General features: G+C 31.7%; 1 protein-coding gene across 2 annotated transcripts in view; it reads right to left on the bottom strand.

The window, feature by feature from the left end:
- The window catches only part of SEMA3C (semaphorin 3C), a 177,422-nt gene that overhangs the window by 58,438 nt on the left and 93,624 nt on the right, over positions 1-25,360 (bottom strand). For both annotated transcript variants that reach the window (XM_090287286.1, XM_090287287.1), the window contains exons 5-11: positions 24,027-24,146; positions 14,784-14,874; positions 10,885-11,004; positions 9,379-9,521; positions 6,580-6,694; positions 4,358-4,427; positions 2,454-2,598 (exon numbers count right to left, since the gene is read on the bottom strand). In XM_090287286.1, coding sequence (XP_090143412.1) covers positions 2,454-2,598; positions 4,358-4,427; positions 6,580-6,694; positions 9,379-9,521; positions 10,885-11,004; positions 14,784-14,874; positions 24,027-24,146 — 804 coding nt within the window. The remainder of the gene's footprint in view (positions 1-2,453; positions 2,599-4,357; positions 4,428-6,579; positions 6,695-9,378; positions 9,522-10,884; positions 11,005-14,783; positions 14,875-24,026; positions 24,147-25,360) is intronic.

Below are 25,360 nucleotides of genomic sequence, written 5' to 3'. Positions count from 1 at the left end.
CAGAAATATGTCACCAGTATTGATTACTCTCTTTTTTCATGGAGTCAGCTCCAGATGTGTGTTGCTAAGCCCTGGCTTATTCCACAGTGCTTTAGCACAGAAAAAAGAAAATGCTTATTCTTAGGGGCTCAGAAATAGTGAAAAGTGGGACTGCTAGAAGAATTTTCTAGTTTAGCTTTGGTTTATTGTTTTACTAAAAAGGGTTTATCTATTCCTACATTTTATGTAGCATAATTGCTACTTAACATGAGTGGTTTTCTCACTGTGATTCTCAGAGTCCTTTTGAACTGGGTGAAGAGCCTGATGAGCATTGGGATGAAGTAGGCTTTTTTTCAGGAAAAAAAATCACTGATTCATATTATTTACCAGTTTTTATGGTGTAAATATGTCCATTATGCTGGTTTCAAGTTATTAGGGTGATGTGCTTACTTGAGACAAGTGCACACAATCTGCTCTTATGAGCTAGTATCAGCTGGCTCCAGCACACACTCACTGAGGCTCCGCAGCCCTTATTCAGTTAGCATGGCTCTCTTTTATGTTTTATTGATTTATCCAAGGGATTTCTCTTAAGGTATTATATGGGGGGGCGTGAAATTTTGTTGAGTTTATACATCAATTGCTCCTTTTCTATATCCCATATATGTGTTATTCAAAGAATAATTGATAAAAGTATATATAATTACAACCACCTCTTACTTAGTTTTATGTATTACAGAGAAGCAAGGACTTGGTCAACCTCAAATATCAAGTCATTCTAAAAAATATGGTTTAGCTCTGAATATATTATCAGTGAGTCATGAAATACACTGAGTGAAAGAACGAGAGCTTGAGTTAAAATGGAATTTGAAAGTTGTTCAATTTTCTTGTTTACTTTCTCTTCTCTTATGTAATCTCTGCTTTTTATCCAACACACCCCAAATTGCGGTGCTTTAAGATAAATATATCTCTTGACTTCTTTTTCTTATGTTTTACAAAATAATTAATTTTTTTATTTTCCTCTATTTTACTGAGATATGAACATCATAAAGATATCATTTAGATGGTGAATTGTGAGTTCTATGATAGGACTATTTTACCAGCCATGATTAAGTATGGTTTTTGAAATTTTAATTCTTTCATGGATAAGTAGCAATGCTGACAATCTTTCCAAAGTTAAGTAAAGGTTAACTTGCTAATAAAATACATATCAATGATTAATCTTTCAGCTTCCTAACAGGAAACCAAAATTTAATTTTGAATAAATAAGAAGTCTTAGCAAATTATTTTTTCTGTTGTAAAAATGCTGACAACAGTATAATTTAAGAAGATGAGAAAATAAGAGTAAATAATACATTGTGAATAAACTCTAACAGTAGCAAAAACACATGGAGAATCAACAATTAGTAAAAATTATGTGGGATGAATATCTGAAAGCATATTGGCAAAGGAAATTTCCTATCTGTTAAAAAATATTTTTAAAGTTAATATTATTTTAACAACTATAATTTAATTTTTCTATAAATTCATTTTTATTTGCTTACATACACTTTATTTTATAATTTTAACCCTATTATGAATGCACAGACACTAGAAAATTATATTCCTACTGATGTCAGTTGTATAACATCTACATCTCCTCTCAATCAGTACACTGCATGACATTTTACAGAAACAGAAACTAATCAATATTCTAGAATGCAAGGCAGCACTGCTATAGATCAAAATAAAAACAAATAGTAGGACTGTAATCATTGTTGTCCTAGAAGAAATTTCAGTTCCAATCTACCAGTGTACTCCTTGTAACTTCACCTGAAAAAGTTAGTTTTCAGTGAACACTTTAATACTACTAATATTGAAAGAAACAGATATATTTGTATGCCTCAAACTTTATAGTTTATAAATAGTTTGTTTGAATTATAACATTACTTTCATTGTAAGTATTTGCTCATGAATGCCATTTTCCATCTTTGAGAAATAACAACATAAGTTAAAAAATAAATATACCCCTTAAAATTAAAATATCACCTAACTTATCTCTAAATTAATTCTCACATGGTTATTTCCTCACAAAAACATATGAGATTCCTTAATATAAGGAAGAGTTGTGAAAAACAACTAGAATCGAAATTCTTAGGTTGCCACCAAAAGGTTAACACTTTCCAAGTTATTGTTTTTATGGCAATATAATTAGGAAAATATCTCTGACCTATCTAATATACCCAATGGCTTTGACATCTCTAAATAAATCTCTAAATAAGATGTATTAGCAATAGCACTTAGAAAAAATGAAGAGAGTGCTATAACTTATATAATATATATGTAAAATTTCAAATCTGGAAAGCTGTAACCTGAAAAATTATAATGAATACACCAGTAGGTCTATAGTTGTATTTAATAGCTATCAAGTTGATATTCATTTCTTAATTAAGTTATTTTTTCAAAACAAAATAACGGGAACTTTTCTGGATACTTACAGTTCCAGGGCGAGGATATGGAATTCTACCCTGATAGGAAATCAGCTGATGATTGGGCCCTTCTTTGTGGGCAAAAGGACCATTAAACACAGTCTGTATGTCAGATAAATGGTACACACACACTGCTGATCCTTTAAAAACTGAGCTAAAAGAAGAAAAAAAGAAAGAGATCTATCTTTTATTATTTTAATTTAAATGCAATTTAAAAATAGATGGTGAAGTTTATGATAAAAAGTTTATGTAATTCATCATGGGAAAGTTCAATTTCATAGTACACTTTGTAAAGCTAAAAAGTTTCTAGTATTTTGAAATAACTTATTGATACATAAATCATTAAAACATTTAATTCATTCATGAATGTAGTAGACAATGTTAGAGATAAGTTCTCAATGTTTCTGAAATATAGTATAAGTTAAAGAAGTTTCTAACTAGTCCAATAAAGTGATTTGATGATTTATTTAAAAGTATGAATTTGAATTCTATATCACTATCAATACTACTTATTATTTGAATTCTATATCACTATCAATACTACTTATTATTATTTCACTCATAGGAAAAAATCTCATTAATAGGAGAACATCATACCTCTTCGACTTAATTTTTAATGTAAGAGTGTTCTTATACATTATTCTAAATAGTATTGGAGAAGTCTAAATTGTCTTTACTTATGTACTTTCATAAACAAACAAACAAAAAAGTCACAGAATAAAAGGGTCTGAAAAAGATTCATTAAGCTTCTGTTAGTAAAATCCTATAAAATTTGTTTGGATCCTGAATGAAAACTATTTCCATTATCATTAAGGTAGATTGACTGAAACCAACATTTCTTACTCACATACTTCTCTTAAATTAGATGGAAAACTTAGATGACCAATGAAAACTTAGATGCCCATAGAAAAATTAGATGTCCATTGAAAAAAATGAGGTACATTATTAATCATTAGCATTTTCAATGTTAAAGCTATTGGTAATGGGAAAACAGAAACAAAAAGTATTTTTTGAAATAAATATTTTCTTCTTAAGAATTTGGTTCGCTTTTCTTTGTTGAATTCTTTGTGAGTTAAATCAAGACTACTCTTTGTTAGAACAGAAGTAAAACTTATTCTAAAGGACATCTTTTTAGATATAGAGTAAATGTTAATGTAATTTATAATCAATATTCCTGTGATTTTTTTTGTCATTAAATGGCTAATTACAGGTTACAATCACACGATGTTTCCCTCAAAAGAAAAGCATGCTAAAATCTTTAAATTTTCATTTTGTGGTTGGCTGTCTAATAAAAACGACCCCATACATTCTGCATGGCTATATCACAGCTGGACTATTACACTGAATTCTTAGTAACAGTTCTAGTATAAAATAAAAAAATCATGTGCAGGAAAGGGTGATAATCTGGTAAAAGTCTTGAAATATACGATTGGGATTAGGCATTCCACAGAAATTAGAAAACATTAAATATATTTTCAAATATATGAAATACTGTCATATGGAACATAAAAACAGGTTCCGTGTTTTGTTAGTTTCTACACAGTAATCACTTTAGATTGTTCTGGAAGTGAAAGTTATTTAATACAAATGCTAAAATTCTATTTGAATCATGAGTCTTCAGATTATTTCCTTAAAACAAAATATCGTATATACTTTATTCTTGCATTATAATTAATATTTTTCTTTCTTTGAGAACAATATCATACAATCATTATAAATACTCTGTACAAAACTATTTTGAAAGCATTAGGTCAACTTAAATATATTTTTGTAATAAAGCAAAAGTAATAAACAGTAAGGTTAAATCCTAAATGTTATGTAAAATTAAAAGTAGAAGAGTGCTTTTGCAATAATCACTATTACTCAATCAAGTTTATTGTTTAACTCATAAGTTATAATTGTTTAATAATTACCTTGATGTCGTAAAAATGCCATACACTAGTGTTGTTCTTGGGTTATCCGTTTCAAGCAGAAACACATCCTCTATAAAAGGAAAATACCGTCATTCTTTACAAGTTCCCAAATATTAACCGTATTTTTAAAATTTTGCCCAAAGAAAATGTGTTCAACTATGAAAAACTATTATTCAGAAAGACATTCTTGCAGCATCATTCCAATTTAAAAACTAAATGAACTAAATTACAAGCAGAGGGTGAAATAAGTAAATAAAATGTTATACAAACACTAAAGGGATTTATGAAGACTATAACCTTATGGAAACCATACTAATAAAATAATATAAAGTGGAAAAGGCACAATGGAATATGATATGAACTAGAACCATGTAAATCTTAAACCACGCACCAGTGAGTGTCTCTGGTTAGCAGAACTATAGAAATTTTTCTGCTGCTTCTTTTTCTCTGTATTTTCTAAATATCCTTTAATGATATATATATATATATTTTAATTAGAAAGGGTTACAAATGTCAATTTCTTTTGGACCTAGGATTAGAAGTTGTAACATGGAAGGAAACTTTTTCACAGTGACTTTTTTTCTCTATACAAAATATAACTTTTTTTGGCTTATGGCCAAAGTTGCTAGTGATATTTTTATTTAATCAACAATTCCTCTAAAAGCAAGAAGTTGTGTATTAAAGCAAAGACAGTGGTATAAATCAGTTATTTTCAACTTTTTTCATCTCATGGCACACATAAACGAATTACTAAAATTCTACCCCACACCCAAAGATATATACTTTGCTGATCTGGTAAAAGAAATAGGTATAATTTTGACTCATTTATTGTTGTGTCGGCTTTGTTATTTTTTTAAGTTGAGAATCAGAGGAAAAAGAGGTCAGTGTCCCTGATTGAACAGTCAGGTATTAACAGCATGTTTTCAAGGATCTCACGGCACACCCGCCAATGATGTGGCACACGGGCTGAAAATCACTGGTATGAATTATAAGGTATAGTAATATGTGACAAAACCTGGAAGTAAATTTCTGATAGAAAACCAAATTAATAAACAATTGTTATGACTACAAGAAATTTCTGTTTTTAGTAACATTTTTTGCAAAAACATTCTTGCTATGGAGTAGAGAAAAAGAGGTATTTATTTTAAATTCACAATGAGTTTAGGATCTTAAGCAATAAATTAATAGCCACTAGTCTCTCTCTTAATGAACAAAGGCTGACATTGTCTAGATCTCTCCAAAAACAAGAAAGATGAATATCCTGAGTCACTGAAACATGAACACACTTGTAAAGAATCTGGGGGAAAATAATGAATGACTAGATTATAACAAAAAATAATGTTTAGAACTTTTTCCTACAAAAGCTGACATAGAAGCTTTTGAGGACACCAACTATCTATTTCAGTTTTTATAATTGTAAGAAGCAGTAAATTTTTTTGTATTATAATGTTTTTATTACTTACCTCTTCCCAACCTTGGACTATGAGTAAATTAAATAAATTACTAATAATATCTAGCATTTTATATTTTAATGAATTAAAGAAAAATAAAAGTCATTTATAAGTGGCACTCATTACACTATAACATGTACCAGGTTATTCTGATTACGAAAGAAAAACTGTGCTATGGTAGAAAGGAGTCAGACTGTTAGTCCTTATTTAATCTGGAAAGCACAATGTTCCTCACTCATGTCACACATGCTGAAAACCTTGGTCCCAGAGTCACCAAAAAGAACTACAGTTGGAGCACAAGTCTTACTTCTGCTCTAACACTTTTTCCTCTAACCTCTATTCTGTCCATTAACTGCAATAGTAAAAATATATAGATCTATTCTCATTTAAATTGATATGAAAACAGAATATTAGAGTTTAAATATATATAAAATACACATTCATTTTAGAAAAGCACAAACATATCATTATGTATCTATGAAGTATATGATCACTTTTCCCCTCTCTCTTGCACACACACGCACACATACACGCACTCATTCATATACCATGGTAAATTCAAGAACTAAATATTTCAGCAGTGTATTCAGGGACAAAACAAATTTAAAAAATACTTAAGAAAATGTATTAACAGTATCCAGATCATTAATTCAAATTGATGCATTGTTTATGCTGAAAACATTCATGTGAAAGACATCTTCTGAGAGTTTATTAAATTTTATAAACTTTACAAACTCTATTTCAAACAATTTTCAAATTCACTCTCTGTACCTAATTCATCAAAGTGTGTTTCCGGGCCATCTTCATCAGTTACAGAGCACACCATCCTTGCTTTTAAGAAGGTAGTCCACTTGTTGACAAGGCTACGTAGTCCACCTGTGTCATTCTGAAACCATTTTGTAAACACATTTCAGATTGCTTAAATAAATATTGAATTCTATGAAAAAATCAGTTTGGATTCTTATTACTTGGGAATTCATTATAATCTAAAGGATGGCTATGTTAACCATATATGAATATCAATAGGCAGAGAGAAATATTTAAGATATATAATTCCGTTATAAAATAGCCATAGGTTATACTGTACTATTATTCTTCTATAGTATGAGATCAACTGACAATATTTCATTAAATGAATTTAATGTATATATTTTCTAAAGCTTTACAAACTGAACAATAAATGTTACAGAACCTATGTAATTTAATTATTTCTTCTTTATAACTCACGGTCTTCAATATGAACTGAATTATTGTACACAATGAAGCTTGCATATTCTGTTATGGTCAGGGGAGTTGGTTTATACTTAACACCAAATGGTCCCCAATAGTTCTTTTTTTCTCCTTCATTTCTCTGTGTTATCATCTACTCTCAGTATTTCTTGCTAATCAAATGATTTAATAGACATATTTCTCCACCCAGAGCAGGGAAAATCGCTTTGGTATCATTCACAAATAGCCTTTATTGATAACATGATTTTTTCCTGCATGCCCAGAAACCGTTCACCCCTTCTGCTGGCTTTACTGTCTTGCTGCAAGTGATTTGAGAAACAACTGAGTTCCACTACTAGTGGAATATTGCAATACTTAAAAATAAACTATTTTAAACACTAAATGCTTTAAGAAATAACTGCACAAATGATGCTATTCAGAAATGTCAGGACAAGCCTGTAGGATTACTATAAGAACAGACACAATGAGGTTTTTTTCTTAGCTGTCATATATACTTACTGTTTATACAAAAGAATATTTTTCTTACTGTTTATAATTAAAACTGTATTTTATTAAAGCATTTCTTAATTTTCACTGTTGTAGATATTTCCTCCATAATTGTCTTTTAGTAAGGTTTTGCTATATTTTATTTGCAAGAATTGTTCTCTTTCTGTAATACACAATTTAGCTATTTGATTTCTAATACTAATATATTAAATAGAAAAGCAAAAAATTAACCAAAATTATTTATTTGTATAAATCCATAACCAATATATTTCCTTGAATTGAGATTGAGATTTATGTTGAAATAAGGTGCTTATCTCTTATGGTTGATGTGAATCAATATTAAGTTCAAATGTCTCAAATGTCTTATTAATTTATAACAGTAGATAATAAAAGTAGAAAGACAAACTACTGGAAAAATTAAAAAATTATATAATTTAAAGTTCTTAATCTTTCTTCAAATTTGAAAAGCCACAGCAATCTTGAGAAAAAAGTACAAAACTGAAGGTGTCACGCTCTCAGATTTCAAGCTATACTACAAAGCTATGGTAATCAAAACATTATAGTACTGGCATAAAACAGACACGTAGATCAATGGAACAGAATGGAGAGCCCAGAAATAAACTCATGCATATACAGTCAGTTAATTTATGACAAAGGAGCCAAAAAATAAAATGGGAAACAGTAGATTCTTCAATAAATGGTGTTGAAAAAATTGACAGCCACATGCAAAAAGAAAAATAAAACTGGACAAGTATCCTACACCATACTAAAACAGTTAACTCAAAACAGATTAAAGACTTGAATGTAAGACCTGAAACCATAAAATTCCTAGAAGAAAATGGGCAGTAAGCTCTTTGACATAGGTCTTGGAGATATTTTGAATTTGACAACAAAATCAAAGCAACAAAAGAAAAAATAAACAAGTGTAACTACCTCAAACTAAAAAGCCTTTTCACAGCAATGAAAACTATCAATGAAATGAAAAAGCTACCTACTGAATAAAAAAAAAATGGTAAATCATATGTTTGATAAGGAGTGTCTGCTATCCAAAATTCATAAAGAACCCATACCACTCAATAGCCAAAATAAGTCAATTAAAATGGGAAGAAAATCTAAATATTTTTCCAAAGAAGGCACAGACATACTTTGGCCAACAGCTGCATGAAAAGATGCACAATGTTACTAATTATCAGGAAAATGCAAATCGAAACCACAATGGAATATTATTTCACCCATGTTAGAACAGTTATTAAAAAGATAAGAAATAAGTGTGGGCAAGGAGGTGAAGGAAAGAGAACCCTTGTGCACTGATGGTGAGAATATGAATTGGTGCAATTGCAATGAAAAACAGTATGAAGGTGCCTCAAAAAATTAAAAATAGAGCTATCACATAATCCAGCAATTCCATTTCCAGTTATTTATCTGAACAAAATGAAAACATGAATGAGAAAATATATATGCACTCCATGTTAATCGAAACATTATTTATAATAGTTAATAAAGTGAAACATCAATGTCCATCAACAAATAAATGGATAAACAAATGTGGTATATATACACACTGGAATACTATTCAGCCATAAAAAAATAAAATAAAATCTTGTTGTTTACAACAATGTGGATGGGCATTATACTAATAGAAATAAGCCATACAGAGAAATACAAATATTGTATGATCCCTCTTATATGTGGGATCTAAATTAAAACAAACAAACAAACAAAAACACCTCATAGAGAACAGATCAGTGGTTGCAAGAGACAGGGTTGGAGTGGGAGAAATGGTTAAAATTGGTAAAGAAAATTTTTTTGCTTTTAAGTTTCAATAAATTGAATTTAAAAAACGTTAATACTTACAGGACATATTCTAGCAATCATGGAATGAATTTGTTTTGTGCTTCTGCTGTTGTCAGTCAGTTTCTCTTTAAAGAAGAAATAAATCTTAGCATCATTTGGATCAGTTCCATCTGGGATGACATGTGCATCCACAAACATAGGTTCTGAAAAGAAATACAAAGACTATATATAATATATTCTCATGATTAAAAAAATCCATCTACTGTTTATCCAAGTAGACCACAGACACATGCCTTCTCCATCTTTGGTATAAAAAATAATTTGATGTTTATAGGCAAAAAGTCTAAAAGCAGCAATTGTATTCAGTCAACATACCACTTTTGGAATGTCAAGTGCCACAAAATGTAGCTAGAATATGACAGCTCACACAATTTTTCTCTGTCTGCAATATAGTCTGGAAGTTCACTAAATGCAAAAAAAAAAAAAAAATCTTTGTGTACCTATGAGTTTTAAAAACTGAAAAACTTTTCTGCCAGTTATTTTTAAATGGAATCTGATAGCCATTTTATGAGGAAAAAAGTTTGTTTTTTAAAGTGTGGTTTTCAATCTAGTGCATATAAACTCAAATTCATTAAAGCAGAATGGGGAGTTGGGAGTACAAGATCTGAAAAACACATTTTCCAGAAAATACAGTGTATGAAATGAAGGGGAAACTTTTCAAGGACAAAATGATGTCATTTGAAGGCATAGAGGGATTCCTTATTTCAAGAACAAAACAAGTTTTAGAATACTCTATTTCCAGATGTACTGGAGAAATAATTTGAAGAAATAAATGGACAATCAATGCTTTCTTGTGCTAGCCTATCAGTGAAACAAGATGCTCAACTGTGGTGATTCATGTTTAACTGCATAATGTTAAGTGAATTGACAAATTTAGGGTGAGCTAGAAGTTTTCCCCATGGTGAAATGACAGAACTTAGTGGTTTCTTCCTCCTCTAAACAACAGCAACTCATTGAAGTTGTGCATTGAAGTCAAATGGGCAACTTTCATGATGTGAATTCCATGTGATCCCAAGAATTGGAAGCAGCTGAGCACTTATAACTATAAAATTATTATACCTATGGTTTCTATTATTAGTCAAATTATGAAAAAATAATATATAGCAGTTTTATAATTTAGATTCTAAGTACAAAACAACAGTTCTGAATATATTCTACTCATTTTATGTCATAAATTTAGGGAATTTTAAACTTTAACATTATTAAAATATACAAACTGTCTAAATGAATAAATATGTTACACTTAACTAGAGAAGATTCTTGTGTGTAGGTATGTAGGATAAATATCATTGTCATTTAAATTTATTCATATATCCTATGATAATTATGTGATGGTTGATAAAGAGTTAGAATATGACTAATTATTTATCATAAAAATTTTAAATCATAAAATACAGAGTTATTGTTATTCATGACCTAGTACTGTAATTTTTGACCATTTTTACTTAGCTTTCATTATGAAAATTAAAGCATCATTCTAAAAAAATGTATAAAATGTTTTCTTACCACTTAGCCATTTGGAATTGTGTTGATCAGTTCTGACTGCATTCCTCTTAGTTAAACTTCGAAAAATAGCAGCATCTGTCCCCATGAAATCTATATACATTCCAGAGAAAAGTTCCTCATCTATGAAAGAGAAATTGTCAACACAATTATAAATGTGTTTTCAGGCTAGTTAAAAAATCAAGGAGAACTTATTAATTAGACCATCACACACATTACAGAGTGTTTGTAATTGTTAGTTGGTTTACAGTGTCCATCAAATAAAAATATTGGATAAAGTTTAATCTGGTTTCATTATTGACTGTGATTGCCAAAACAACCTTATTCTACATAGAAATAAATATTCCTCTGTACTTAGTTTTACTAAATATCTATGTTTACATAATGTGTATCAGAAACGGCATAAGTAATATATGTATACAAGATAACAAAATAGTTTAATTTATCATTACTTTGTTTTAATAAAAACACTGTAAGAGTCAGAAAACTTGGTTTTTATTTTTGGTAGTAAATAGCAAACTGGGAATTAGGACTAATCATTTAGTACACTGAATCTTAATCTTCTCATCTTTAAAATATGGGAATAGAATTACGATCTAATAAGGTCTCACCTTGTATTAAAAATTCTATAATTTTACTAAATAAATTAATTACATGGAGGCAACATTAAAATTTTTCAAAATCCTATTCATGATATAATTTCAGCATTAAAAGTACATATTTTTATTTTCATGCTAGGTTTTTATAAACCAAGTGCTACATTTTCATTTACAAAACAATATATTAACATTATGTTAATATAATATTACCTTAATAAGCTACATATGGCTTAATACATTAGGCCATAAAAATAGAATATAGAGACATGAGAGGAAAGATATTTTAAAATTAAATTAAATTATCATTACTGATGGCAAAAACAGATATTTTAATCTGTATATGCAAAACATTTAACATTTAGTTTATCCATTTTAATTTTTAGCTAGTAAAAACAGTAAGTATTGAATGGGTATGTGTCACCCTTGAGAATAAAACAGTAGTTAAATATCTATTTAAAAAATAAAATTTATCAGGCCTGTCCCACTGAATCACTATGCAGCTGTGTTCTTTCACTAATGCTCTAGAATTACTCCCTGGCTACTTTCAGATTGTGGTCATTTTGGCAGGACTGGAACATTCTGAAGCACTCTAAGCTCACTGTTTAACAATACCAACTGGCACAGGATAGAATGGAGAATGGAATGTTTTAGGATGTGTTCACTAGGTCATGAACTGAACCCTTACCAGTCAGCAAGTGGATATGGCAGGAATTGTATCACCCAGTTGCACTTTCTAGTAAGGATCTAAATTCCATGAGGATAGATTATAGGGAGATAACAAAAATATGCATGGAAGTATTTTGAGCAGAGTAATTTCTTTAAAATTCTGTAAATATTTATAAGCACCTGCACAAGTATTCTGTAGATACACTGGTTGTTAAATTGAGGTAACTTTATAATTATTTCATACTTTTGCTATACCCAATTACCCCCAAAACAGTAGGTTATAAAATAGTGTTATTCAACAGATTGATTAGCACAGTTATTATATCTGTATCCAGGTAAGAAAAAACTAAGGATACTGGAAAATGGTGCATGGCAGAGAGGGCTGATTCTAATCTTATCACGTATCACCTTATTAATTATGTCTTAAACATTAAAAAGCTCACATGTCTTTCTTAATTTCCTGTCTTAAATTCTCAGTAATTGGGAATAATAAAATGCCTGCTTCATTTTGTATAAGAAATATTTAGTTAATATCACTTTGGGTAGAATTTTGAGAATAAGGTATTTTTGAAGAGTTTCTTTGTAGGACTTACGCAAAGATAAACTTGTACCTTTTAACTTTAATCCAAAAATATTTTGCTTTCCAATTGTACTTCCATGGACCAGAAAAACCTCGTGGGGTTTATGACAGGTTCTTTAGAAGATATATCTGACTTCTTGGTTGAGCTATGAAAATGACTAAATATAGCAAAAAATAAACAAACAAAAAACACTAAACTTGCACATTTGGTTAGATGCCACAACTGCATTGTGAAAATTGGAATTCAAATTCCCAATGTTTCCTGGCACTTTAATAGATATTTGAAGCAATTCGTGTTATTTAGTGGTTTGTAATTGAACAGAAATGATAAGGCACTATATGGCAAAGGGAGGTGACTGCACAAATCTACTATGCAACATTGGAGATGATATTGGAGATAATTTTAGAGGGATCATCAATAGAACAAATAAAATGATAAATACAAGCTTATTAAGCTTCCTGCTTGGGGGAAAAATTGGGACAACTGTAATTGAATAATAATAAAATAAAATAAAATAATTTAAAACAAGCCTTCCTGCTCATTTTGGTTGCAGTTTTTAAGTTAAGCAAATTGTCTAGTGAGTTTCAGTGATAGTATAAATTATAATGTTAATCAATATATTAAAAGGTAGTACAGGAACATGAGTATAGAAATTAAAGTCTCTGGTCCTTATAAAATGAAGGCTAATAACTAAATTCAACTTTGTAAAAAAAAATCTAATTCGCAAAGGGCAAAACTATTTAATGGTTTGTCACAGTTTAAAAGTAAGATTAATAATGCCTTGTTCTAACTTTATTGTTCTAAACAATATTTGATCAGATAAGACTACGGTATTAGTGTTAACTGACCTTTGAAGTTTATTTTCAAAGCACTTCAAAGAAATGAAAACTACATATTGAACTAGTAATATCTATCAATATATCTACATATATATGTGTGTGTATAAAAGGTGAATAAAATTTCCTTCCTATTGAAGAAAAGACTTTCTAAGATACTGCTCTTTTAATATTTAGAAACTTACGTGAAGAGATCTTGCATCAGAGATATTTGGATATTTTGTACTTTCAAAGGTTTCTAATTATTTTGTCCTAATGATATACTTTCACTTCCTCTTTGCTCTTTTGAATGACCATATGGAAATAATTAATTGTATAACTTCCGATGTCACATTTTAGTCCGTGCTAGATGTACCCATCTTAATTTAGTTTCCAGATATGAAAAAGATGGATGGGTTGCCTCTTTAAATGAATCAAAGCAAAGCATTTTGACTAAAAAAATTATTTTTCCACCTGTTCTGTTGCCAAATGATGTAATTTTACCAATGGCAATACATACAGAAAACAAAAAGGGAAAAGCATCTACTGCATAGTCGACACTGGAATCCCAGAGTTGTCTTCACAGTAAACTCATGTTAAACCAGGCATATTCTAAATTGTCTTAGTTAACCAGGAGAGAATCGCTTTTAAGTGAGTTATAGAAAGGCATTCAATGTTTGAGACTCAAAAGACATTGATTTGTCAATGTATGTAGTAGCAAGCAATTGGGCGTACTTCTTAACTGGCATGTTATATGGAAAATGAGAAAATGAAAAAATGACTATACCATCACCTCTTTTTTTTAGAATAGCAACTTAACAATCCACAGAGAATATATTTGGGTAACACATGTACTTTGTTAATCTTTCTTTAGAGAGTAACACCATTTTTAATCATTTGTAAAAGATTACTAAAACATGAAGAAAAGTGGGTATATTTAGTACTAGAAAAATACTACAGACATTTAAAATTATTTTATAATAGATAATAATATATATATATATATATACACACATGATTTTCTGTAAATTGTTGACTTGTTTTAGGAATGATAGTCCTGTCATGTTAGATAAAAACTACATGCTTATCATAAATATTCTTAAAAATGAGAAACTAAAATTTTTATTTCTCAGCACACATGTTTCTTAATGCAATTATGTAAATGGGCATACTATGTCATGAATTATTTTTCCTCAATTTTCTTTTTATTTTATTTCATCATCCATTTATTTTCCACTTACTGATCATAACAGATACTGTGTTCACATTGGGGTTGAAAGAGCAGCGTCCTTTTCCAGATTCACACTTGGAGTCAATCATGAAAACTTGGTCCTTTATTATAGACAAAATTGAAAAGGTAGTAATAATAAATATCTTTATATTTAATAAATTGACTTTTTATTTTTTTAGTAAAGAAAGAATTATCATAAGTAGTAAGCTTTCTTTTTGGTTGTTTATGCCTTCCCAGTTTACTGTATTAAGACTTTCTTAGCCTATAGAAAAATCCATTTTTAAGTTACAAGCTAACCTCAGCAGGTAAAATTCTCATCCTATTACATCCCCACAAAGCTGATCCAATAAATTTTCCTCAAATCTACATTAGCAAAAACCACTTGAAAAGCAAAAATTATTGTAAATCTGAGTAAGATAAGTTAAAAATTGACCAAAAGAAGAAAATTGTCCACAGAAGAACAATGTGTATAGGATTATAATATTTCTAAAACAATCAAGATATTTTAAATATAAAATTTTGTTTCCACTTAATTTTGTCAAATAAAGTATTAGATTAAACAATAATGCATAATTTAGGTAAAAATGTTTTATTTACTCATTTATTTATTTAACAAAAATATATTGAGCATCTGCGTTGAGCCAGGTGTTTACAATACATAGACAATACAATAAAATAGACATATATTTTCCTTCAAATAATTTATAGTATTCTTACAAAGAATATAAATATGTAAGTATAAAATATAAAGACCATAAATACATAAAGCATAGAGTCCATTAGATGGTGCTCAGTGCTTAGAAGAAATGTTAAGCAAGAAATGGGACTAGAAAAGCTCAGGGACTGTGGATCATGGATTCAATTTGAAATATAATGATCAGTGTCGCTTCATTGAGAGGAAACTATTTGTTGAAATATTTATCTTTATCTTATGTAAGTTAGTAAAAACTACTACTTCAATTATAAGAAACAATTATAATTTTGTTGGTTGAATTAGACAATGAAGGTCCTTACTTGTCAAGCTAAGGCTTTTCAAAATGATCCTGAAAGCAATGCAGCCTCAATATTTTTGAGTCTGCAAATAAAGGACCAAAGCGCTATTTTAAGAAGATTGGGCCTTACCTTGTGTGTTAAGAAGACTGAGAATGTCAGTTATAAAAAAAGACAATGGGTTCAAGAAAATAGATTTGTTTTCAATTGCAATAGTCAAGGAATTAGATAATAGTAAACGGACATACCAGGATTTCAGTGGTCATGGTAAGAAGAAGTAAGGATACAAGAGAATTTATAAAGTGAAGATTAACACAGCTTGGCATTCATTACAAATTGGATGAAGTTCAACATGATGACAAAAATAAAGATGATTCTGAAATTTTGAATCCTTCAAGAAAATAAAACTAGTTCATTTTTGTTATATTGAGGTTGATATATTGGCAGAACATCCCTGAGGCAAGAGCTTAAAAAAATCACAGTCCTCTAGGCTGGGAAGGTCCTACAACATGATCCTCTTCAATGAGTTAACTCTACAGTTGAGGAAAATATAACTTGCTCAAGATTATGTAGCTAAACAGTGACACAAGAAAAATTAAAATTCAGTGTCCTGGTTCCTCGCTACATCTTGTTTCCAAGGGCCATAGCTTATATAATGACTATACTAAATACACAATGATAAACCTGAGGGAAAAAAATAATAATAAAATTATTAGCTTGTTTATGATTCCTTAGTCAGAGACATTCATAGATTTGACTAAAATAGTGAGAGTTGGCACTGCAGAAGTTGATGAGATTGTTCCCCATTGACCTACTCCACCACTGCACAGCACCCTGTACTCACGTGGCTATAATCCAGACCTTATCATGAGCATAAAGGGATATAGTCCACTTGAATATCACTAATTCAAACACCTTGCAACAATTCTTCAAAGTCACCTGCCAAGAACTCTATTTTTTCCCATTTCATCAGCCTTTTCTATATTAACCAGTTTAGATTTCATACTTAATCATTTCAATATTTTTTTTTGCCAAAATATTAAAATTCCTTGAATCTGTGATTTTTTTTCATGGCATCTACAGACTGGAAGGACATGTCTATCTACATTCTCTGTACTTGCCTCCAAAACTTCTTAGTAGAAGGTGACCCAACAAAGTAGATTCAACCCAGTGCAGATTTGTGATAACAAACCCAAAATGGACCCTCTATACTGCTCAGCAGCCTTTCAAGGACACTCTTGTCAACCAGTTCTTCTATTAATCATTTCAAATCACTGCCACTTTAGTCAAATCTCCTAACTAATTCTCAGCTCATATAATTAACAACCACATTGCTCAGGAAGCGAAACCCTTAAATAAGATGTATTCAACTTTAAACTACTACACCCATAAATATATATTTACTAATATATCCACTAATACACGAGAGAAACTATTTTTCTTACTCTGAGTACAATCCTTCCAGCAATTCTTTGGAACTCATCCAGTCTTCTTAGGCAACTTATAATTTCCACTACCCTTTCTCTTTCTTTGATCATGTTAACTGGATCTTTTACACCATCATCTAAGCAGTCCCTTCAGTTCCTATGTATTTCTCTTCATCAGTGTCACATTTCTTAAAGAATAGCATATACTCACCATCATTTCTTAATTTTTTACTTTCTTCTCAGTCCACTTTATTTGGGCATTCAGCCTCAATGGTTCTAATGAAACCTTTTTTGATAAGATTCTTAATACAATCATGCTACACAATTCAGTGCTTATTTTTTAAACCTGATACTACTTGGACTCTCAGTGGATTATAGATGGTAAAATGACTTATTTTTATTCCCAGAACCAACACACTCTGGTTTTCCCCGCTACTTCTCTGGCATTTCTTTTTAGCACTTCTTGGTGGTCCCTTTTACTCCATCTGGCCATTAAAGTCAGGGGATCCTCATGTCTCAGTTATAGTCACTCCTCTTTTCACACTATACTCTCTTTGCATGATTAACCACATTCTTTGTTTGGGGTTCAGTTGCTTTAATAAAACAATGACTCAAACATTTATATAGCTATCTTTATATTCATCTGCCTACTTGACATTTCAACTTATACCTTTCAACAGTATCTTGGATTCAATAAAACCAAACCAAGGCTAATCTTAACCTTATAATCTTAACCTCAAACATTGTTCTGTTTATTATTTCACATCTCAGTTCATGGCAACTATTATAAAGAGACCAAAAATAGCAAACAAACAATAAAAAAAAACAAGCAACAAAATTGTAAACATCTATATTACATTTCTTTTTCCTTAATTAAACCTACCAATATCACCTATATTATTGTATACTCTGTGCCTAATTCTCTTGTTTTCATTGCTACCACCTGAGTATAATAATCCTTTTCCTGGCCTACTTTATCAGCTCTCTTAACTGATCTCATCACAGGCCTCCCAAATACTCCCCACCCTAAATTATTTGTAACATACACAAGTGACAATTCTGTTCAAGCCATTTTCGGTTTAAGATTATTTCAGTTATGATGTAAACACAGTACTTGCCTCCTCCCACAACTGTATCAAAATTACAGCTAAACTACAGAACAACCATCATTCAGAATTGCCTGAAAGCTGGCCAAACAGCAGTTCTATAACTAGGAAATTAAAGAAGAAGCCACACTGAGACGGTTAGGAGGGGCAGAGACGGAGAACCAGCTGGTGGTCCCATACCCATGTGTGGCAGATAAAAATTGGGACAGATATCTTAGCTCCAGAGATCCACTGGGAGGAGCAACGGATCCTACCCCCACACTTGGCCCCCCAGCCCAGGGTTCCAGTGCCAGGAAGAGAAGTCCCCATAACTTCTGGCTGTAAAAACCAGAGGGCATTAAGGCTAAAGGAGACAAAAGGCTTCTAGTGTCCCAGGCAGTCCCCTTCACAGGTCCACACACGGACTTACTTGGACTCACTCCCTCTGAACTCCAGCACGGGGGCAGCAGCTTGAAAAGCACCAGAGACATACAGGTGGGAACTGAATTGTCTGGAAAGAGCAAGAGGGCAGCTTTCTCACAGACAGAAGTGCTGGTGGAAGAAATTGTTCCTTTGATGAACCCTTCCCCAACAGAGCCAGCAGGCAGGCACCATATCTGAGACTCCATCAACATGGCTCACACTACTTACCCTACCCTGGCTATTTTCCTGAGGCTCTGCCCCTCCCAGTTTTTAGGCCCACCCAGGTTATTTTCAGTGGATTTTCCAAATGAACGGCCTATCTTGGCTCATGCTTCAGATTTTCCAAAAATCTCTCAAACAAGCAGCATCTGGCATTAGCATGCCCCATAACTTTTATTAAGCAGCCCCAGATCTAGCACTAGCAGCAGCTGGCCTTGGTTCACAACTTGGCCTTAGTTTACAGCGTGGCTTTCTTGGGCACCTCCAAGCCCAGTGCAAGTAGCAGCCATCTTCAGATTGCTTTGTAGGTCATGCTGGGTGGCCCCAGGCAGAACACAGCTGTGGCTGACCTTGGCCTACACCACCTGGGAGGCCCCAGAGCCAATGTACCCTGTGGACAACTTCATATAATTTTGAAGCACCACTATCCAAACACTTCCACAAGCTACATACTTAAGGGACAGAATCAGTGGACAATATAGCGCCATTGAGGTAAATCCTGCAGGGACTGCACAGCTGATCCTCTATGGCAGTTGGAGGTTGGTGGCTGGTGGTAAAAGCCAGTTCTTGCAGCTGATTGGCCTGAAGGTAAATTCCTCCCATTGACATGCCAACAGCATCAAGGCTCAACTACAACAGGAGGGTATACACAGCCCACACGAGAGTAATACCTTAAGTGTCCAGCTTGGGTGATGAAAGAGGCTGTGCCACTGGATCCTACCAAACACCTACTACATCAGGCCACTCTCCCAAGCCTGGGAGATGTAGCAGCTTTACCTAATACTCATACATAGAAACAAACACAGGGAGGCTGCCAAAATAAGGAGACAAAGAAACATGTCCTAAATAAAAGAACAGAACAAAACTCCAGAACAGAAACTAAACATGGGCCAAATATGGAGACAAGCAATCCACTGGATGCATAATTTAAAATAATACTGGCTATAAAGATGCTCAATTAACTTAGAACATCAACAGAACAAAAAAAGACCAGTCAGAAAAGAAGAATACAATAACTGAAATAAAGAATAATTTACAGGGAATCAACAGAAGACTACATAAAGCCAAGAATCAAATTAGCAATTTGGAAGATAAGGAAGCAGAAAATACCCAATCAGAACATGAAAAGGAAAAAAGAATACAAAAATATTAAGAATAGTTAAGGAGCTTCTGGGACAACTTTAAGCATAACAACATTTGCATTATGGGGGTGCCAGAAGGAGAAGAAAGAGAACAAGACATTGAAAAACTATATGAAAAATAATGATGAGAAAATTTCCTAACCTGCTGAAGAAAACAGACACACAAGTCTAGGAAGCATATAGGGTCCCAAACAAGATGAACCCAAAGAGTCCCACACCAAGATACATTATAATTAAAATGTAAAAGGTTAAAGACAGAGAATTTTAAAAGCAGCAAGAGAAAAGCTGTTAGTAATCTACAAGGTAGCTTTCATAACACTGTCAGTTGATTTCTCAACAGAAACTTTGCAGTCCAGAAGGGACAAGAAACATTCAAAGTGATGAAAAGCAAGGCCTACAACCAAGATTACTCTACCCAGCAAAGCAATAAGTTACAATTGAAGAACAGATAAAAAGCTTTCCAGACAAGAAAAAGCTAAAGGAGTTCATTACAAGTTAATTACCATAAAACCAGTATTATGAAAATGTTAAATGGTCTTTAGTAATAATAATAGTAAAAGATAAATCCAGACATTAAAATGGCAATAAATACATATCTATCAACAACTGAATCAAAAAAAAAAAAATAGACAGACAAGATTGCCAGATGGGAGAGGAGTTGGGGGATGGGTGAAAAAGGTGAAGGGATTAAGAAGTAGGAATTGGTTGTTACATAATAGTCATGGGGATGTAAAGTACAGCATAAGAGGTATAGTCAATAATATTATAAAAATTATTATAGTGTCAGATGGGTGTGAGATTAATTGGGATGATCACTTAATAAGTTATATAATATCTAATCACTAAACACTCTAAAGTAATATAATAATGTATATGAACTATAAATGAAAAATAAAAATGATTTAAAAATGGAAAAAAAAAGATTATTACAGGTCCTTCTTCCTTGACACAGAAGGACCAATGTCTTAAAAGTAGCTCTCAAGTTCTGACATGATTTTGTTTCTGCCATTATTCTTATTAAATAAATGCATATTTGTAGATTGAGTCAATGAGACAATAATAGGACTGGAAAAAGAGTCAGTGATGAAAAATCAGGAAAGAAGGCACAGAAAAATGTCTGATAGTTAGAGACATCAATAAAAGCATTGAGAAATAGAGGGTATGACCAACACGTTAGAGATTGGTCCAGGAGAAAGAATGCTGATTAGGGGAGTCAATTTGGTCATTGATTTGAAAGTATAGCCTGAGAGGTTTTGGGTTCAAGTAAAGAGAAAGAAAGGAGAAGAGTCTAAAAGTGTTATGGATTCAAGATAACAATTTAAGCAAAGAAAACATAATGCTATTTTCAAATAGGAAAAATGTAAATGCAAGGGAAAAGGAATGAAGATATATAACAGAGTGATAAAGATTATTAATCAAAGAATTTTGCAGAAAATAAAAATACAGAACTCTTCTTTGGACAATAGCAAAGCTACAGAGATGCATAAACAGAAAAGTTTGGTGACTAATTTACCTCAAAAGCACAAGGAATAATTTGGATGGCTGTGATATTCTTGGTTTTCTGTGATTATGCTTGGTCAGTCAAAGGTGAGGTTACCACATGGTGAGTGGCAGGGTCAGGGACATAAATGGTATGCAATTGTTGGAACTGATGTTATGGACACAACTGATCAAATCAACCACGGATAAGGTGTGGTAGTATTCTGACACTTGTTTTGCATTGATGCTTTTTTTTCTTATTTTAAATCATTATTTATGTGCATTGCTTTAAACTTTCCTAGGAACAGAAGACAAAGAACAAAGATAGTGGATAAAAGGAAAGAACCATATGGTTAGGAATTGATATAGCAAGGATTGCAGCCTCTTTGGATGGACACTGTTGAAATGAAATGCTCTAGAAAAGCTCTGAACCAGTCTCACTAAATAATGGAAAAGTGACAGGTATAGTGAAAGTGTGTGTTCTTCCAAATGTGAGGTAGGCCCATAACGTATTATGTGAGAACCAACAAATTGCAATTCAACAGTCAGACAAAAGGTGATGGATAGTGTCACAGAAATAAAGCTGAATATTTAATGAGTATTCCACTCTATCCTAGTTCACTTTAAAACTGGTTTCAAATACATGAAAAATGACATCTCTTAGTAATAACACAGGATGTTACCAGTAAGCACTACCCCTTGTCGTTACAAAATACAATGATAGTGATGAATAAGAAGGGCAATTCTTTCAAACTACAATTGTCTGCATCATCTGGTAATTTTATGCTACGGGGTCTTTTATCCTAAAATATAGAAAATAAATACATTATATGTTTGATAAAACTGCATTTTATATTTCCTATAGATATGTATATAAATATATTATGATAAAACCCTTTGACCTGACTACCGAAGAAAGCATTATAAAGCTTAAAATTCATAACCCTTTTCATACTTCAATTTACTCTTAAAATGTTCATATAGTATTTATAAAGATTAATTAATGCAAATGTAACCTCTTTCAAACATCTTTTGAAGTGAAGCTAAAATAGTTCATATTTAGCAAAGTGATTAAATTTTTTTCCATGCTGGTTTTCCAAAGAAGATTATAATTTTTTGACTGACTTTCCAATTAAGCCTTGAATTGCATAGTGGGCGATTTGTACATGGGAAAATCATTTCATTTGAAATCGGTGTTCTGAAAACTGCTATGCTATTGTTGGCTGGTACAGTGACTGCACAGTCTTCAATAGAGTGTCTGACAGATTGCAGACGTCTGGGAAGCAGTTTATTTAATCAATTGATCACAGGCATGTGGTTCTAATGACAAGCTCAATGCAGCCAACTGTACTCTTCCAAGAAGTATAGCTTTACATTTCTTTAAGAATTTGAATATTTCATATTATCTTGAACCACTTAGAAATGTCTCAATATAGGTTCAAATTATAATTACTCAGTTATTTTTAAGTAAATTTTATTCACCAAAAAGATATATACATGTAAATTACATGTATGAAAAAATAATAAAGGGATTTAGAGAGATTATTCAGTTATATTCATACTAAAGTAGATTAATTTTTGTTAAACAAAAATAAACTTAAGGTATATCAGTAGCAATATTTAATTTTTTAAAGTTCTAATCTGTAAAGTTGAATTTAAACATTTAAGGACTGGATGTTCTAGATTTAAGTTGCATAATGAAACTAAAGCCAGATATTTTGAAAGAATTCAGTTTTAAAAGTACTTACATTAAGTAAAGCAACATGTTTGAGCAAGAGAATGAGGGAAGACTCTTTTGGGCTAATGAATAATTTCCTTAATAATTATAAAATGGGATAATCACAGTCTTGAATATCACAGGTGAGGTGAGGTTGAACTAGCCATATAATTGACTGTACATTAGCTATATATTTAGTCTTAGAAGATACTATTGTTCATGGTACCCCAAATCATTTTAACCAATGTGAGAATAAGGCTAGAATACCCTGGTGGAGACCACTGTTAGTCTAAAATGAAAATATGTTTTATTAATTATATAAAGTTCTTCAGCAGGCACTTGGCATCCTGCTTTACACATCTTTTACAAGTGTATATCTCATAAAAGTTTACCAAGTTTGAAACGTAAATAAGAAATTACTTAAAATAGATTGAGAAAGTGATTGTATAGTATAATATTTCTATAATTTGTAGTAAACATTATAAACACCTTACATTTTAAATAATTATGAAACCATACAATTTTTCCTTTATTTTTTGCAGTTTTTCTATTCTGAATGTTATATATATAATTATATATAAGTACTTGAAGGCAAAAAGCTGTATTTTCAGTAACCTGACAGACACTAACAAAATGTAATATATTTTGTGTTTACAGGGCTTGAAACTACTTTATGAATATTGATATTTCCAAGTTTTTACTCTAAAATGCAGTTTTAAGTAGGTGTTGACACTAACCAAAACTAAGAATGAAAAAAAATGTTACACTTACCTCTGATCTCCTCCCTCTGTTCAAATAAGTACAGACTGGGCTGAAAGCACCACTCCCACAAACATACAAATGAGTGCGGTTGAAAGCTTGAATTACACGGACGAAGTTCCCACAGCCGTGCTAAAACGATAGGTAGATAAGCAGTTATTTCTAAGTATTACTGTGAAACTTTGCTATAAATTTTCCTTTCTCCTCTTAAGTTTTTTGTTGTTAAGAAATAGGAAGAGAACAGCCTGGTGTATACCATTGCTTCATTTCTGGTGGAATGTAGTCCAACTTAGATAATGAGTAAAGTAACATGGCTCTCTCGTATTTCACTTCTACATGCTGTGTAAGTTTTTATATTCTGAAACTTTCTGAACGTAACCTTTACCTGAGCTTAATTACACTAAATTGTTTCTTCACATTTTCTTCAAAACTTTATATGAACACATATGAACACCTACACACTTTATACAAGTATAAAGTGAAATTATCTTGTTTATACATGGCTCGTATTATCATTATCACACAATGGTAAACACTGTCAGTCTTTACAGTTGTTGAATAATACAAACCTTGAAAAAATGCCAGCATTGTTGCTTTCTATGAAAAATGATGCAATTATTAGCCTTTTGTCTGTGATCCCCTGAAATACTTTCTTCTCCAAAATCTCATTCTCACCTGCTCCCAGTCCAACCATTGAAAATTGTCATTTACTTACTCAACTTAATGAAAAATTATTTTTTGTAATTACAAGTTGAGTATAACCGTTCAGAAGTATGCAAACATGGCCATTACCAAATGCAGATCTCGGTGACTGAAATAATCACTGCATTTTCTTTTATTAGGCTCAAAATCCTTTGCTGACCCCAAATTAATTGAATCTGAGACTGATTGTTGTTCCCTTTACAACGTCATTTTTCTTTCCAAGAACACTATTAAAAGTAATGTCACAAATCAAAGACAAAATTTTTAATAAAAAAATAACAGTGGTTCTCCCAGGGGTGGTCAGAGATAATGTGTTTTTTTTTCTTCTATATATCATGTATTTTTTTTCACCCTGGCTGGTTTAGCTCAGTGGATTGAGCGTCGGCCTGCGAGCTAAGTGTCGCTGGTTCGATCTTCCAGTCAGGGTACATCAGAGAAGGAAAACTCTGACTCCAAAAAACCTCCGCTGCCTTGCGGCATACCTCTTCAGGGGAAAGGCTAAGGGAGTAAACCCCGACAGAAAATCCGGAGCCGGAGTCCCTAAGGCGGTTTGACGTTGTAGTCAACACCGGCAACTCCTGCGGCGCACCTGAAGCCAAGCTGTATTGACTCCGTCTTTCCCTTGGACCCTTCAGCTGCGAAGA

The sequence above is a fragment of the Furipterus horrens genome, unplaced genomic scaffold, assembly GCF_987537825.1.
Source record: "Furipterus horrens unplaced genomic scaffold, mFurHor1.1.pri manual_scaffold_9, whole genome shotgun sequence".
Taxonomy (NCBI): domain Eukaryota; kingdom Metazoa; phylum Chordata; class Mammalia; order Chiroptera; family Furipteridae; genus Furipterus; species Furipterus horrens.
This window is presented reverse-complemented; position numbering and strand designations above follow the sequence as displayed.